We start from the raw sequence: 17,848 nt of genomic DNA, 5'->3' as shown, positions 1-17,848 counted from the left end.
CCCCACCTTGAGCAGAGTGGACAGGAAGAGGGTGGGTCACTGTGGTTGACCCAGGAATACTGGTGTCTGCAAATGGTCTATTTCAAAGGACATTTTTCCAACACGAACTCTTCCGTCTAAATAAGGCAAGCCATTCTGTGGTGACTTCATGCTCTGCAATGAAAACTAGCAAGCTAGCCACGATGCAATGTAGCAATTTTTTGCTGTCTGAAGATTTTTATACCTTATTTTGGAACAGATGCTGTATGTCATATGTCATATTCAGCATTTTTGAGCAAAGTACTTTTTTATCTGCTTTAGCTTTGGCAAGAGGTCTACACAAGCAAAAGTACATTTAATAAATGGCATGCATCCTTATATTTATTTTATTCCAAAAATACATTAAGTATTACATGTTTGTATATGATTTATTTTCTTGCATCTATTTACATCTTTGAAGATTTATGCTTTTAAGTGCTACTTTTTGCAAAACGTTGCCATCAAATTAATGCCACAATACTTTCATTAACATTGCTGTCACATTGGGAGTTAGATATTTTGTGATGATGGACTGATTTGGTTGCTAATGAACTCCCAGATAAGCATGTATGTACTGGTGCAAAAAGACTTCAGATAGTTTAACTTTCAAAAGTGTCCTTACGTTCTAATCCTATAACTACATCCACATTTGTCATACTTAAAACATCATTAAATCTTTTAAAAAATATTTGCAGGAATGGGTGGGCCACTGTTTATACAAAAAAGGAAACATTTAAAATACATGTACATTTTACTTTTAATTACAAATATAAGACATACAAAATAGAGTTTTAAGCACGTTTATTGGAATAACAGCTTGTAGAAAAGTGCTGATAAGGCAAATGGCCTAGTACACCTAAGCACACTTTTGTTGGCATTGCCAGCCTCACTTACATACCCTTATGTACTTAGAAAATATAACCTGATTAAAAGCTGATTAAAATCAGTGCTTAGATAAGCTAAAGGTACTTTGAAATATTCATTATAAATTAGACAGTACTTTGATTTACTTTGGATTGTTTTTAATTTTTATTTAAGGAGATAACTGTTTAAAAATGGTATTTGAATGGGGTTAGTAAAAATACACAAACATGGGCAAAGTACATGCGGTTAAGGGCAACTGAATTATAACATATGATAAGACATATATGAATTTTCAAGCTTCCTTCCACCTCCATCTCTTGAAGCTGGGAAACATGCTCAAGAGATATTAATCTACCACAGAAGAGCCAGATTATATTCCTGCTGCTGGTTTTTTGGAAAAAGAGGCAAGAAATTCAAAATATAGTCCTGCCAGGAGATCAGGTAGGTGGGGAGGTCTGGCAGAGTGTGCCTAGAGAGGAAGGAAGGTTTGGGAGAAGGTGGGGGGGAAGGGAAGAAAATAAAATAATCTACAAGTCAAGAAGACGCATACACACAAATCTCCGTGTGTGTTTATCTGTCTCAGTGTACAGAAGGAATCTGATCAAAATGAAACCGCAAGGAGCTAGTGGTACTAAAGCGCCACCTACAGCCGTTGTGCAAAGAAGAAGCCAATGCCCAGAAGGATGCGAGTGGATTCCTACAAGAATAAGCTCCCCCAGTGTAACACTGGGCAATGTGGGTATAATCGCACCAGATTCACCTGCGCTGTCTCCCAGATTCTGGTAAATAAGAAGTAGGGCCCCTTCCTATCAAGAAAGCCCAAGGAGGAGAGGACGATCTCCTGATCCCAGCGCGGCTTTAGCGACCTCTCCGAGCCATTCCCTCGCTTCTGTCCCCCCTTCCCTCTCCGACTGTTAAGACGAACCTCCAAGCCCAGCCCCCTTCCCACTTCCACTTTATCTCCCCCCCCCACCCCATGCCTTCCAACAGCCGCTGCAAAGGGGGTGTGTATGCCTACATGTGGGGGAACTTAATAAAGGCGGAGGGGCGGAGCCGAGGGGAGGAGTTCGGCTCATCCATTGGCTGGCCGCAGGAGTGATGTCACCCATATGAAACCCTGATAACTAGTTCGGAGAGAACCCGCAACTTTTGCAGAAGGGGGAGTGTGATCCAGCGAGATCTCTGGGTCCGGGCGGCTGCTGTTGCTGCTGCTGCTGCTGCTGTAGGGGGAGGGGAAAGAGCCGGAGCGAGTCCTTGCTTCTGCCGCCGCTAGACGGATAATCAGCGGCGACCGAGGAGCAGGAGGGAAACGGAGAGACTGAGAAACGCAAAGGGCAGGGAGGAAGAAAAAATAAAAAAAGGAGCTTGCAACTTGCGCGCCGGGCTTCACCTTGCAGCCGCTCGCGTGAGCCGAACGAGGTGGGCGAGCGGTCGGTGGGTGCAAAGTGGAGGAAAAATACATTTTTTAAAAAAATAATAATAATAATCGACCCGAAAGACTTACAAAGAAACTCTCAAGAGAAATCGTACCTCCCACCATGGTCCAGCAAGCGGAAAGTCCAGAATCGGAGAACAACCTGCCCAGAGAAGCGATGGATACCGAAGAAGGGGAGTTTATGGCGTGCAGCCCGGTGGCGCTGGATGAGAGCGATCCGGATTGGTGCAAAACGGCCTCGGGGCACATCAAGAGACCGATGAACGCCTTCATGGTGTGGTCCAAGATCGAGCGAAGAAAAATCATGGAGCAGTCGCCGGACATGCACAACGCCGAGATCTCCAAGCGCCTGGGCAAGCGGTGGAAAATGCTCAAGGACAGCGAAAAGATCCCGTTCATCCGGGAAGCCGAAAGACTGCGCCTTAAACACATGGCCGATTATCCCGATTACAAATACAGGCCGAGGAAAAAGCCCAAAATAGACCCGTCCGCCAAACCCAGCGCCAACCACAGCCCGGAGAAAAACACACCCACCAGTACCGGCAGCGGCAACAGCAACGGCGGCAAGAGCGCCAAAAGCTCCAGTAAGAAATGTAGCAAAGGGAAAACCTCCTCCTCCTCCTCCTCCTCCTCCTCTTCCTCCTCGTCGTCTCCCCCGAAGGCCGGGACGAAGCTGGCCCCCCACCCGGGCGACTACGGGGGAGAGGATTACCACCAATTCGGGACGCTGAAAGTGAGCAGCAAGACCATCAAGTGCGTCTTCATGGACGAGGACGACGAGGAGGAGGACGACGACGACGACTTGCAGCTGCGGATCAAGCAGGAGGAGGACGACGAGGAGGAGGAAGAGGACCACCACCAGCAGCAGCAACAGCAGCAGCAGCAGCAGCAGTTGAGGCGGTACAACGTAGCCAAAGTCCCGGCCAGCCCCACCTTGAGCTCCTCGGCGGAGTCCACCGAAGGGGCCAGCCTGTACGAAGAGGTGAGGGGGGGCGCCGCCTCGCATGGCGCCAGCGCCAGCAGACTCTACTACGGCTTCAAGAGTATGCCCAAGAGCGCCCAGCAGCCCAGCCTGTCCCCGGCTTCCTCCCGGTCCGTCTCCACCTCCTCCTCCTCCTCTTCTTCCAGCAGCAGTAGCGAAGAGGCGGACGACCTGATGTTTGACTTGAGCTTGAATTTCTCCCAGCACACTCACGCCGCCTCGGAGATGGGCGTGAGCTCCGCGGCGGGCAACCTGTCCCTTTCTCTCGTGGACAAGGATTTGGATTCGTTCAGCGAGGGTAGCTTGGGCTCTCACTTTGAGTTCCCCGATTACTGCACCCCGGAGCTGAGCGAGATGATCGCTGGCGACTGGCTGGAAGCGAACTTTTCCGACTTGGTTTTCACTTACTGAAGAAGCGAGCGAGGGCGGGAGGGAGAGAGCAGAAGAAAACGCGATGGGCAGGCGAACAGGCTGAGAGAGAGAGAGAGATCAAAAGGACTGAGAAAAAAAAAAGAAAAAAATCGGTAATGGAAAGTGATTTACGCTTAAACGTGGTGGAGTTTTGAAGTGAAGTAATGATCAAAATGTCTTTGGATTTTTCTTTTCTTTCTTTTTAAAGTCTTGAAGTTAGTTCCAAACCGAGTCCGGAGTTGTGATTTTTTTTTCCTTCTGATTTTTTTTTTTAAATTGGTAATCACAACAGTAGCAGCAAGGAAAAAAAAGGCAAACGGGACTGGGGGTTAAAAGATTCAGAAGGCGTTGTTTGAAGTTTGTGATTGAAGTCTGGAAGTGGTCTGCAAAAAAAGTCTTTTGGCAGCACAACTGTTACTCAAGGGGGTTTGTGGATTTTTGTTTTTGTTTCTCCTACAAATATTTCTAAGGACTGTTCTGATTTTTTTTAAAAAAATTTAAAGGGACCATTGCAAACTTTTTGTTTGGAGGGAGAAAACTGATGTCTTCTATGCATCCAATTCTTAACAAAGCTGCAGGGAGCTTGAAAAAAAATGCAGACTGTACAAACGCTTACAAAAAAAAAACTGTGAACTGACTTAAGATCAGAGTTTACTTTTCAGATCAAATTGTTTATGGTTTTACAAATGTGATTTCTACTTGCCAACTTTTTTTTTGTAACTTGTTCCCTTATACCTCCTTGATTGAATACCAGACAGCCTAGACCTCAGTACACAAAGGTATTGAAACATTTTTGATACATAACAGACCTCAGTCTTTTTAAAAAATTAATATATTTTCAGGCGTATTTTTGTACAGTGAAAGGGAACATTCTTGCTGTGTTTTTTCAGTAAGACTTTTCAGGCACTTCTTCCCTTTTATTTTTTTATTTTTTTCCTCTGTTTTTAGCATGCAAGTTATATGGGTACGTTTATGTCCTGGTTTTGAAAGGATTTAAAAAAAATCCTTGTATCTAAAGGCCTTGTGGTTTAAAAAAAACAAGAAAACAAAACACTTTTTTGTACAGCTATAGTTCAGATTTGTTCAATATTTGTAGGTAAAGATTTATTGAAAATGGTGATATAGACCTCAGAGCTGTTATCTTAGTTTAAAAGATTGTATATGTACTGTACTATAGTAGGAATTTATGTATCTCATATGCTGTGATATGTGAATGGGGGCCCAGATGGAAGGTATGAAACTGGATTCTCAACTTTTTTTTAGTGAAAATTTAAAAAAAAAACTAATGAAATGGGGAAAAAAAAGAAAGGCACATAGTAAAAGTTTCTCATTTTGTGCAATATGATTCTTACAAGTACAGACCATCTGCATATTTTGTAGCATAGGATGGTAACATAACAGACTTGTGCACTGTCAACAACATTGCCTGGTTTTTTTTTTTTTTTTAATGCTGAAAGTCTGTATCTTGACAGTTTTAATAAATCAGCTGGAACTGATAGAAACTCGATTCAATATTAGCCTCTATAGAAGCAACGCCTCTGGATACGCCATGTATCCAAGCCTTCCCTCACCCTTGGAGGAGCCTTAGCTGAGACTTCATGGGGGGGCGGGAGGGGGGTGGTTGGGGAGAAATGGTTAGATAGACTTTAAAGGGCTGATCTCTTCTTCTTTTTTTATACCTCTTCCCTTTCTCTCCCCTGTGATGTGCGCTTCCCCCCCCCCCCATCTTCGGTCGGGTGGGCGGCCGGCGTGGTGCAGGAAAAGGCGATTGGGGGCAAAATGGCGGGATGAAGGGCGAGAAAGCTTCGATTCTGGCGTGTTTTCAGGGCTGTACATCTGGGTCCTTCATTCCGAGCGGCGGCTGCCGAGCCAGCCAAGGATGCCAGGGTCGGGACCCAGCGTGATTTGGCCGTGGGAGGTGTGTGTGTGTGTATGTGTTTGGGAGATTGTGGCGGCAACCTTGGCTGGAAGTGGGGTGACCGGTGGGGGAGGCGGGGGTTGGGTCACCTTCAGGTTGTCTGGGTCGGTGCGTGGGGATGGGCGCGGAGGCGGATGCCGCTGAAGCGAAAGATTTTAGCCAAGTGTTTTTTTTACAGCAGTAGAGCTTCTTTTTTTTTTTTTCTTCCCCCGGACTAAGGTTATCTTTCTCGACGGTTTGATTTGGTATGATTCGGAAAAGGGGAGTCTCTCTCTCCCGCACCGCCACCCCAGCCGTTTCTCTGACAGAAGGGATCTCGGCGCGCTCGCCTTAGCCGCGGGGGAGGGGGAGGAAAAAGGAGGGAAAGGTGTCTCTTTCATGCTTTGCTCGCCATCAGATCCGAGCTTTGCGAGGGGGGCGTGCCTTGACCATGTGGGGCAGGCAGCGCCGCGGTTCGCTTTAGTCTGCCAAAGCCGCCGCCGCCTCAGGAACGCGCAGCGGACGAGCCGAGGGAAAGGAACTGAATGAGGAGAGGGGGCGTGCCCGCCTGTTTGTGTGTGTGTGTGTATCCGCGCGCGCGCGCGCTTGTGTGGAGCCGCTATTTTCAACCCCGATATTACTAAGGAAAAAAACAACAACCACCCAACAAGCTTGAGGCGAATAAAATGTGGCGGACGACAAGCCGCCGTGTTTGCGTGTGTGCGCACGGTGTTTTCATATTCTTTGCCAAGGCAAGAGAGGGCCGTTTCTCTTTCTCTATTGACGCGAGGCCTTGAACAGTGGCGTCAATAACCGTCGCCTCTCAGTTCGTGGCGAGCCCGGGCTCTTCTCTCTCTCTTTTTTTCCCCATCCCTTTTTCGAGCGAAACGTTGAAAAAAAAAAAAAAAAAAACCGCGCGACACCCAGAGCCGCGCGCCCGCGAGGCGTGTGCGTTTGCGCGCGTGCCGGTGTGTGGTTGAGTGAGTGAGCGAGTGAGTGAGTCAAGTGTGCGCGCGCGCAGAGGCTTCTATAGGTTAAGGGAGAGGGCCGTGCGAGCATCCCTCTCTCCTCCCCCCGCCCTCCGCCTTCTGTGTGAAGGGAGGTACCTTCTCAGCGGGAGGAGGAGGAGGGCGGCTGATGGCTTTTCTCATTTTTCATAGACTAGAGGCAGCTTTCCGTCTCGTCCCTTCCCCCATCTACGTTTTATCCAGGAGCCTTTGCATTGATTTCTTTTTTCCACAGAACAGACTGGGGAGAAAAGGGTGGTATATATATATATGTATATATATATATATGTATATATATATATATATATATATATATGTATATATATATGTGTGTGTGTAGCTCGGATGTACTGCTTTTCTTCATCCCACCTCAGCCACTGCCTTATTTTCTTCGTAAGATGGGGTTTTCTCTGCGCCCCAAGAGCATTAGGGGCCCTTCACCTTTGGGGCACAGTTGTTTCCCTTCCAGGGACTCTTGTTTTATTTCCTCAACTGAGCAAGAAAACTCTCTGTAGTTACAAAAGATGCTCTGCACAGGGGAAAGCGGCATCTTACTCTGCCCAGAGCATCTGGGAGTCCTTTTACCAGTGAAATAGGCTCTGTTTTCCTTTACTGAGATCTGGGCCTCAGGCACAGGAAATGGGAAAGAAAGATGAACTGTGGCAGATACTTGGGGTTTGGGGGGAGGTGTTGGGGTGTGAACTTTTTTTTTTTTTTTAATAATATTTCAGTCTTAAACTTTAGTGGGGAAATTAAGATTATAACTCGACTTAGTCACAGGGATAATTTGCGATAAGCTTTGGAAGGCTATCCTTTTGTTTTAAATAAGTAATCAATCAATTGTACATTTGTCAGTACAAGTGAATAAATCATCCAACCAGTCCTAACTATCATTATTCAAAAATAAGATAATTGGGAGTTGCGAGCAATTGTGATCTCAAATAAGTGTGATTGCCATTTTCCATGAAATTGATCAGTTTATTTTACTTTCAAGTAATGACTTGAATTACTTGTGATTGTATTTACTATTGAAAGTAGGTCCTACTTAAATCAGTAGTGCTTATTTTTCTGTAAACAGGGTTAGAATTGGTTTGATGATATTTAACAGGGACAATTTACTGAGCTGCTCACTTTCGGAATCACTGCTAAATGGCTTCCAGGCTGACTGAAGATGGACCTGTCTACGTACATAGTCATATGATATAAATAGAATAAAACCTTTAAAATTTAGATTGTTGATCAAAAAATCTTTGATGAGAGATCAATTTTAAATTAGTTATTTAAACTGGTAACAAAGTGCTTAAAATTATCTCTTTAAGCGAAGACCATGGCCTCTTAAATTTTTTTTAAAAGAGGTTTTTGGTTTAAAGCTTCGTTTGATAGAAAAATTATGGTGTACCTCAAAACTTCAGTCTGTGTCTTTGCATTGCACAAAGGCATGATAAAACTTTTAGGGAAGAAGCTAGTGTAACACGTAACATATTTTTGGCTAGGAATAGTCTTGAATAAAATTCAAGTCCTTGAATTTTAAGTTTTTCTTTTTTTGGTCTCTTAAATTTTTGATGTGTTAATGACTTTACATATTTGAAAACAATTTATTGGACTATCTGAGAGAAAAGAGGCAAACAATTGTGCCCTGCAGTCTGATAATTATTTTTCAGCAGTTGAATACCACCAGTTTTGTCAACTGAACATAGAAAAATTAATCTTTGTTAGCTACATGAAGCCAAAATATTTTTATTCCTTGAGCTAGTCTCCTAGCTTCTCTAATTTGTGAAAATGATAGTGGAAAGGGGTGTGTGTGTGCTGAAGGATTGGGGAGCTCTGTCTGCCTTAATTATGGAGCTGCCTATATTGACTGCAGGAACTGTATTTTAACCTCCTTGTCACACTTATTATGTGAAGATACAAGGGTGTAGCTCATCTAAATAAGATATATTCAGACTGAACAGAACATTTACTTTTAGTGATATGGGAGGCTGAATATATTTCTAAAAGCTGAATTTGAAATTAGTCATATAATGATTTGGAAAAGGGATCGCACAGTATATAAGATCTAAGAATGTGCAATATACAAGGAAGGGGAATGTACATTTAATCTGGAAAGTTAAAATTGGTCAACTTGGATAACAAAAAAAAAATCAGAAATGGAAATGTGTTTTTTGAAAAATCTATTTTCCCATTGTAAGTGAGGGAAATGTCCTACTACTATTAGTAAAATTCTAATTGGTAGATTTATAGACTGCGGTCCTGAATTCAGGGTTGCAGTCCTAAGTACATTTACTAAGAAGTTGCACTCAAATCACGCAGACTCTTTTTGAGTAAAATGCCTGAATATTGTATGTTTTCTCTCATGATAATATACATGCTCATAGCTCTTCCTTGTAATTGCACATAAGCATTTAGGCAGACTTTTATAAAATAGATTTATTTCTTGGGCTGTTGCATTGTTTGTCTCCTCCTCTTCCTCAGCACTTTTCATCTCCTTGGGTGAGGAGATGCATTGTTCAAGGGCATAAGGAAATGTTTTAAAGATTGACAGCTTTTAATATATGAAAATATCCTAATCCATATAGAATAACATTTCAAAAAGCAACCTAAGATTTTTTAAAGACACTTTGTGGAAGGTGAAATCCAGTTTGTATCTTTCCTTCTGGCTACTTCCTATCTAATGTTAGAAGATCTAATTAAAAAGAAAGTTTTAATTCTTTAAGGGCAATATATATGACAGATTAAATAGATTGATGAAAATGTCTTTTAAAATTGTATTTACTCTAAATATAGATGTCCATACATGCAAAAGGTAACTTTTTCCTAGTGTAGTGTCTACAGAAAGTGATTTGAACCTATATGGCCTTAATGGCCATTTATGCCAATGTAAATTGATTATAAAACTGTAATTATTCCAGTCACTATTGAATGTGAAATTAGAATCAGATACTAAAGACTTATATTAGTCTTTGGTAGCCTACTCTACAGAACTCTCTGTTCTATATCTCCACCTTTGTCACATATTCTTCTATGGCCTGGTACGATCCTCATCCTGCACTTCTTTGGTGAATTTTGTTTATTCTAATTTGCATTTTTCAATATTTTAAAGTTGGGCCTTGATTCTCCAATAAGTTGGAAGATTTTTTTTTTCACAGCCTCATCCCCTTGCACTTGAATAGTTGCAAGGGATAAACAATTAATTTTTCATCCCCAAATGTTGTTATCTCCCTTCAGACACCTATTCTTTGAGGGTGATTTCCCCCTCCTTTCCACACACTACCTATAGCAATTAACTGCCTACTTGATTTTTACCTCCCCTCATGGATGCAGTGAATTTTTAAGAGAATTTCACAAGCAAGTAGTTTTTTAGTGAGTTTAAACATGAACAGAGTTTAAAAAGCCTATTTTTATATTCCGTATAAAGCACAAATGTGCAGAAAGTGTAGAATGACTTACAAAAAGGGAAATAAAAGTCCATAATATTTCATGTATAAAAGTAATACTGTAATTGGGTATTAATTCTTCTAGAAAGTCCCAATAGTTATGCCAGTGCAAAGCTAGAATTATCTGCAACATCTAAGAAACGACGATGGACAACATTTTCACAGGACTGACTTCTATGAATAAAAGCTACTCCTAGTTCATTATGGGGTTGGTGGTTCTCATGGACACATTGACAACCTGAAAGTTTGAAAATGGAGTTCCCTGTCTTTATTAAGTCATCACACGCCTTTTTCATATCCAAATTTCTCTGCTGTGAATTAAAGGGCCATACTCGAATTAGGCTCTCTGGGAAATTATGCTTTTAAGAAATTAGGATGTACTAATTTTATAATATTTATCTGCTAGTATGTCCTAATCATCTCAGTGAAATATCTAAATAATATATCAGTAGGAGTGAATCTACTACTTTTCCAACAAGATTGGAAATACTTTTATTTTTAATGTGATGGTGTAATAAATTCTAATCCAGGAACTCTCAGTTTCATTGTTTAATTTTCTTTCCATCTTATTGCTTATCTTCAAACCCAGTTATCAGGAACATTAGCACCATTTATTATTCTTTTGCAACTTCTGGTTTTTAATCTTGTAGTATATTGGAAGTATGGAGCCTACAATGCCATGATGCTTTTTTAAAAAAATGTCTTCAGTTTTTTTCTGTTGGGCTGTTTTAATTTGGAGGCCTTTTGCATCAGTGTGGGAATTTTGGTGGTTACAACATTTATGAGATGTTGTGTGAAGGCCACAGGTGGAGTAAACTAAATGTCTTAGTGCTGTTTTTTTTTAGCTTGACACTTTTAAAAATATGTAACTTCAAAATAAGACAAAAGAGTTTTCAAAGGCCACTTGAAAAGTAGTTTTTCACAGCCATTCTAGATAAGGGGAGGAGAGGAAAGCTGAAAATATTCTTGTTTAGAAGTCTGAATGATGATGGTAGTGGGGGGGAAACCTTGGAGGTTTTTGCATGCCAGTGTACAGGCCTATTTCTGTGAGAAGGGGGGAAAGAAGAGAGTAAGGTTTGCTTGAGGCAATGCACTGGAGGACAAAAGTGTTTTCTAGCACTAGGAAAAGAAGAAAATGCATGGCAGAGTTTCGTCTTCTAGTAGACTATATAGCATGCAGAGTTTAGTATGTGTCAAAACAGTGTATGACATTGCTGTATCAAAGTTGTACAGTTAAGCATTATTTATTGAAAGCTATGTTTTTTTTTGTAAAGACCTGATCACCTAGAGGATTAATATCATTCACTTGTGCTAGTGTGCTACATTCTTAACCAGCTTCTTTACTACAGTACTTGATATGCAGTGTTAAAACGCTCAGGGTTGAAAACAGTCCACTCCAATGTCTCTTCTCTCTCTCTATTTTTTTTCTCCATTGGGAAAAAATACCAACTAAAAAAACACATTGACCTAATAAAACTGTATGATCAATCTTTATATGTGTTTTTATGTGGATTTTTTTCCCCTCACTGGGTTTTGTATTTTATGTATATAACAAAATAAGGGCTCAGATTTCACAGTCACTCAAACTGGAGTGTCTTTCCTAGCATGACTCATGGCCTTGCCAGGATGGCCTTGGTAAAGTGCGATTCTGTGCCCATTTGTGATGCCCTGAAAACAAGGCAAATGTTATTTGTTTTTCCTGCTTTTCTGCTTTGGATAAGAGCAAAATATCTTGGGTTCATCATTTCAGGTGATGTTTTAAAACTGAACATGAAATAAATAAGAGAAGTTTCTACTCTTGAATTAAATACCAGCAAACTCCATTTCTCTGTGTCTTTTTTCTACAGACAATTTACACTGTAAATGTATTTTGACATAGAAATAAATCATTCTGTATTAAGATTCTTGATATGAAAATGTTTTTATGAAAATCTGTAATTGGAATTATAATATGTTTATAAAATGTGTTTATGTGGTGGAAGTTTGTTGTATATTAAATATGGTTTTATATAAATTATTGTGTTATATTGTAGAGATTTTGAATTACACAATTAATATAGCCAATTTACACTGTAAATATGTTGGCTACCCAAAACCCTTAATTTAGTTTTAACATTATATATTCCCACATGTATTACCAGGGTGATAAAATTCCATATACACCACCTGCTTGCTTGTATATGAAGTTTGCATCATTAGTAACTTTTCTGGTAACTACTGTAACTATTGAAATCTATTTAAATGTAAACAATGCTGAGGCCATTCGCATTAATGGGCAAAGTGAGGCAAATTCTTCAGAGGACAAAATGGGGAGTTATATTAAGCAGATGGAGGACAGTACTTCCTGTTTGCTTGTCTTAATTTGCTGTCCTAAGATGAAGTAAAGATTAGTTGCCTTTATAAGTCTTAATGGTATATTAAAGAACAGTCAGTCTTAAATCTAAAAACTGATATTAACCATCCACTAAATTACCAAACCTCAAATGTTCAACGATTGTATGATTGTGAATATTTTAAATTGACCTTGCTACAGAAATACTATTTTTTAAATTTTCAACATGATTTATGTCCATGTTGCAAAAAATCTGATGTTATTGCAAAACATCAATTGCAAAAATCTGATGTTATTTAAAAGAATAATTTGCATAGCAGAATGGAGAAGTTTAAGTCCCATCCTCCATATTTTTTGCATTTCACATTATGGATTATATAGAAAAAAGGCTCCACCAAGCCCTTGAGCATCTAATAGATACCTGGAGCATAAAATTAATGCAGAAAGAGTTTACACCCAATACAGAGGCTAGGTTAATTCACTGTTCTAAGTTACAGCATTCCACATTTAGTTTTAAGCTAGCATGATGTATGAATTGAGCCTATGTTGTTCGTAAATACTTTTTGGCTTAGTGCAGTGTACAAAGCCAGCCAAAAATGGTTTATCCAGCAAACCATGGACAAAAATGATGCTTTATTCAAGTCATGAGGACAGCTACTCTGTCTGAAAAAAATCACTTCCTACCAGCACCTCTTCCTGCCTAAGCAGTTTTGGAAAGTTGCAATATTTGTCTGAATTTCACAAAAATAAGCCCTTGGACGAAAGACCTCTTTTTGTTGGATACTGGAACAATGTTGCCTAGCTGTTAAAAGGGGAAAACAGGAAAATAAAATAAAAGTTCAATAATAATAATTATTGGTGTATCTAGCAATGAAGAGATCAGAGATTTTCATCAATATGTACCGGTATAAGGGATGTGGTTATTGCTTATAAAGGAAACTCGGAAATGAATTAACCATTGTATATTTCTTTGCTTATAGTCAGCCACTCAAATCTTTGACAAGACCTTCAAAATACAAGTTTCCCTAAACAAAAAAAAAAAAAAGGGGGGGGATAGTATCTGTAGTACCTTGGTTGTTTTATAATGGATGTTCAAGGGGAGGGGGGAAGAGTTCAAAAAATATCTCTTGAAATTCTGTTTCAAGATTTATTGGAATATGGAAAAAAAGGTGCAAAGATGCTTTTAACAAAAACATCATTGTTGAAGATTAATCGGTGCCTTGATATCTTCTAGATATTGGAGTTTTCCTTCCTCAGTTTTGAAGCAACCTCTTTACTTTCCTGTCAGGAGTACACATTATTAGACAATGTTTATCAACACTCCAAAATCTCATGTTGATCTCTCCAGTGTAAGTGCTGGATAGGATTGGTTGTTGAAAGCGAGAAATGCTAGCTTGGGTTTGTATATCTGTCCTTTAATGTAACCAGTAAACATTCCCAGTGTGGATTTTCACACAAAGTCTGCAGCATTCTGGTCCTAATTTGTAAAGACATGATAATAACATGGTGATGCAGTAAAGCCATTGTAAACTATAACTGGTGCTGGATTGTTGTTCTTTTTCAGCAATTAAAGTATCCATAGAAATGATGAGAAAATAAGAGGCTTGAACAAGGGCGCTCTGAGTCGTGTTCTTTGCAGACGTTCACTGGTGCCTCCAAGAAGGTCTGATTTGGAATAATGAACAGAAGACACCTGAAACTCAGCAAGGCTGCTCCAGTCCATGTTGAAATTAATGAAATAATGCATGTTACTAGATTCTTTTCCATAAACCAATTAATTTAACAGTTAAATTGTCTGATGCACTGCTGTTTTACTGAAGTGGTTATAAAATCAATCGAGCTGGAGAAAAACTGAGTTTCAATACACAGAAAGGGTCCAGGAAAGGAGGGATACCAGAATAATGGAGTAGGAAGGGATCTTGGAGGTCGTGTACTCCAACACCTTGCTCAAGTAGAAGAACCTACACAATTCTGGACAAATGGCTGTCCATCTCTTCTTTAAAAACTTCTGGTAATGGAGCACCCAAAAACTTCTAAAGGCGTTCCACTGCTTAATTGTTCTCACTACCAGGAAATTTCTCCTTAGTTCTAGGTTGGATCCCTCTTTGATAAGTTTCGATCTGTTACTTCTTGATCTGCTCTCAGGTGCTATGGAGAATATATTGACTCCTCTCTCCTCTGTGACAGCCTTTCAAGTATTGAAACACTGCTATCATGTCACCCCAGTTTATCACTACCTTTAAGACTGAGAACAAAAAAATATGTGATCAGGTAATGTGCCTCTCTTATGTCTCGCTGGAAAGCCCAAGTGACCCCAAGTTAGGATTGCCATAATTTAGGTAACCATTACGTAAGAGCAAAACAAGTTTTCTTATCTTTGTTGCTATTTAGTAGTTGCCTGTATTTTGGCAGCCCAGATATTGCAATCCTATCCAAACAATTTTTATAAAGTTACAATATCTTTATTGAACCTCCATCTTCTTCATCCTAAAATGGGTAATTGTTTTACTGGATTTGCTCATTTCACTTCACAATATTCCGTTGTGTAGAATGCAGTTTTCCATCATTTAGTATCAGAAAAGTTTCCCTTTGACAGCAGTTAAAAGAGTGGCACCAGAAAGTGGTGAGGTGGCATCAGAAAGAAATTAACAAACTTACTGGATCCAAAAGGTTCGGTCAGATCAGTTCAGTAGCCCTGAAATTCCTCACTCCAATCAGAGAGAATAGAAGGCTTTGTTCATCCTTGTTTGTGCATGTGTGGATTGATACCAATTGATTAAAGCTAAATTATTTGTTCATTGCACGTTGACAATTCTGATGCTGGATAGAACGCCACAAATTAAAATTTACATAACTCTTGGTAAAGGTCAGTCCCAGTCGGCAGAAGCCATTTATTCTTGAATATTGCAATTGACATCAGGATCAAAATTAATTGAAATATTACAGATATGATCCTCCTCCCTTTGACAATAAGCTGTCCCTTCAGCACCCTAGGCATCAAAAGGGTTTTGCTTCCTTCCATCAAAATGTATTCTTTTGATGAAGAAATAGGAGTCTAACTTTGGGCTCTGAAATCATAACTTTACAGGTGAGAATTATTTGTTAAGCATTATCTGAATTCCCTTATATGAAACTGATTTAAATATGCTTTAGAGGCTATATTTATCCCCAAGTGAGTTGTAGTCAACTATTTATATAGTCAAAATAAAATATGTAACTTTGATAAAAAGAGCATGTAATAGGTGGCTTGATGTAGTTTTATTTTCTTTGTTCTGATCCATGTGCTAGAATTTCAGCTCCCTGAATTCCCTGACAGCATGTCCTCAGGCTACATTTTTGGGACTTGTAGTCCTAACATCAGGAATGTTGATAAGGAGCCACTGGCCAAGACTGCTGTATGCTGATGGGGCATATTTGCGGGAGGGGGGGAACTACAGTAGGTTTTTCCCCCTGAACTTTCTTTCATATTACCCAATCAACACCCACTTATTGATTAAAATTATTTGAAATAAAAACTGGCTACAATAATTGGTTTGCATCTTGATTCAATAAAAAAAAATCCATCGATTTGCCCTGCACATTATCAGATACTATAGCACAACATGCCAATCAAATATCTGACTGTTATTTTTCTTGGCCTGTTCTGCACTGATGTTCCTGATGGATTCTGCAGAAAGTTACTATAATCATTACAAGTTTCACCAAGCAATTCTCAAGAGTGCTTGCTGAATTTGGTTAACCGAAGCCTAGCAGAACCATAGAGCAAAATCTATTCAACTGTTTGTGTCTGCAAGAAATGACTGACGAACACACAAAATAGAGAACTACGGTATGTTGTAGTCTATTGGTGTCTTCCTAAAATTTTGACAAAAGCCTTCCATCCTGTGCTATTCTTTCTCTGACAATGAGAAATCGTGCAGAATGGCAGGATCATCTTTGTTTGCAGGGAGCCTCAGAGGATGCAAAGGAAGGTGGAAGAACAATTTTTCACATAAATAGTGACTTTGAATCTTGACTTAAGGTAATAAAACCACTTTGTGGCTCAGTATTATATCTGAATCTGGTATTACATATGCTAATATGGCAACAATCAATCTTTTTTTTAAAAATGTGTCTCACCACATCATTGCCTTTTGCAAAGTCCTCTTTAGTGAGAAAAAGCGTTTGAAAAAGCCATCAGCTACACAACATGAGCCTACAGCCTTAAAAATAAACATTTTTTAATGCCATGACAAACTCCTCAGACAGCTACGCATCACTGCCTGTTCCTGACTTAAGAGTATTTGTCTTTTCCTTAAGTCTACAGGGGCTAATGTCTGTGAACAATCCAGGTGCCAAACACAATAGCAATGAAGAGATCAGTGAAGCAGAGTTCAGTGCCGCAGATGCAAAAAGCATCCCTGACTTTCCTTCCACTCCTCCCTGGAGTATCACATCTGCAATAAATGAGGAGAATGACATCACCTCCAGAAGGGACTGCCTTCACAAAGATGCTATAAATCATTCATTCAACAAAATGTGAACCAGTAAGAGGGGCAGCTGAAGTCATGCTTTAAGCCTATATATTATTTACTGCATAGTCTCTGGAAGCTTCTCTGGAGCCCTTTCAGTTGCCCAGGTAAGCACAGTAAGCATTATCTAGGAAAAGAGGCACCATAAGGCTTTAGTTGTACCACTCAAGAGTGCCAAAGCGGCATTACTTTAGTAGAGAATCCGATGTGAGTTTAAGATGCGGGTTTTTCTGCTTTGGACACACTGTTTTTCCTCTCTTCCCTCCTGAAAGGAGAGATGGATAAATACTGATGGCCTGTTTTGTCTTTCCTCCCAGGATTTCAAGTGAGATGGCCACGTCGGTTCCCTCCTAAGACAACATGCATGTGTAAGTAAGCAAATAAGCCAGCTGGCCACCATTTCAAAAACACCTAGCCCTTTTAACATGCATTTAAAAAAAAAAAAGCATCTAAAAGCAGTTGAGAAGGTTTCAGGGTTGATGTACTGCCAGTGGTACTTACCACAATCTAATGGCTTCCAGATGACCTGGTTGCCCAGCTAAAATAACCAATTGCCAGAGACTGTGGCTGAAGAAAACATGGCTCTAAATTCAAGCCAGAGGAGCATATTTTGCTCAGATTAACATGTGCACTTCTACGGAGGACTGAACATTAGAATGAGGCATTTCCATGTTAGAATAATAATGATGTTGAAATAGTTCACATTCACAATTGTGCTTCACATTAACATGAAAGATTTGAATCTAAGCATGTTTACTCAAAACTGAGTCCCACTGAGATTAAGACTGCAATCTATATTTACTTATCTGGAAATCAATTCCCATTGAATTTAGCATGTCTTATTTCTGTACATAATTTTGCACACTGCACACTGCTGAATGCTCCAAACATTCTAAATGGAAACCATATCAAAGCTTTGAACCCTAAAGAGGGAGACTAATGTTTAAGAATAAACGA

The 17,848-nt window shown here is 40.0% G+C and overlaps 1 protein-coding gene across 1 annotated transcript; it reads left to right on the top strand.

Annotated features, from left to right (window-relative positions):
• Positions 1-715: 715 nt before the first annotated feature.
• Positions 716-12,062, top strand: SOX11 (SRY-box transcription factor 11). The gene has a single exon (XM_087882416.1). It carries the CDS (start codon positions 2,421-2,423, stop codon positions 3,708-3,710), a length of 1,290 nt encoding a protein of 429 aa, XP_087738542.1. The 5' UTR covers positions 716-2,420; the 3' UTR covers positions 3,711-12,062.
• Positions 12,063-17,848: the final 5,786 nt, after the last annotated feature.

The sequence above is a fragment of the Pantherophis guttatus genome, chromosome 1 (genome assembly GCF_059756535.1).
Source record: "Pantherophis guttatus breed Tessera chromosome 1, ASM5975653v1, whole genome shotgun sequence".
Lineage (NCBI taxonomy): Eukaryota > Metazoa > Chordata > Lepidosauria > Squamata > Colubridae > Pantherophis > Pantherophis guttatus.
The sequence above is the reverse complement of the archived record's forward strand: the minus strand, read 5'-3'. Positions and strand labels throughout refer to the sequence as shown.

Excerpts from the sequence above, each read along its gene's own strand:
- SOX11 (XM_087882416.1), top strand. The coding sequence starts at position 2,421 with ATGGTCCAGCAAGCGGAAAGTCCAGAATCGGAGAACAACCTGCCCAGA.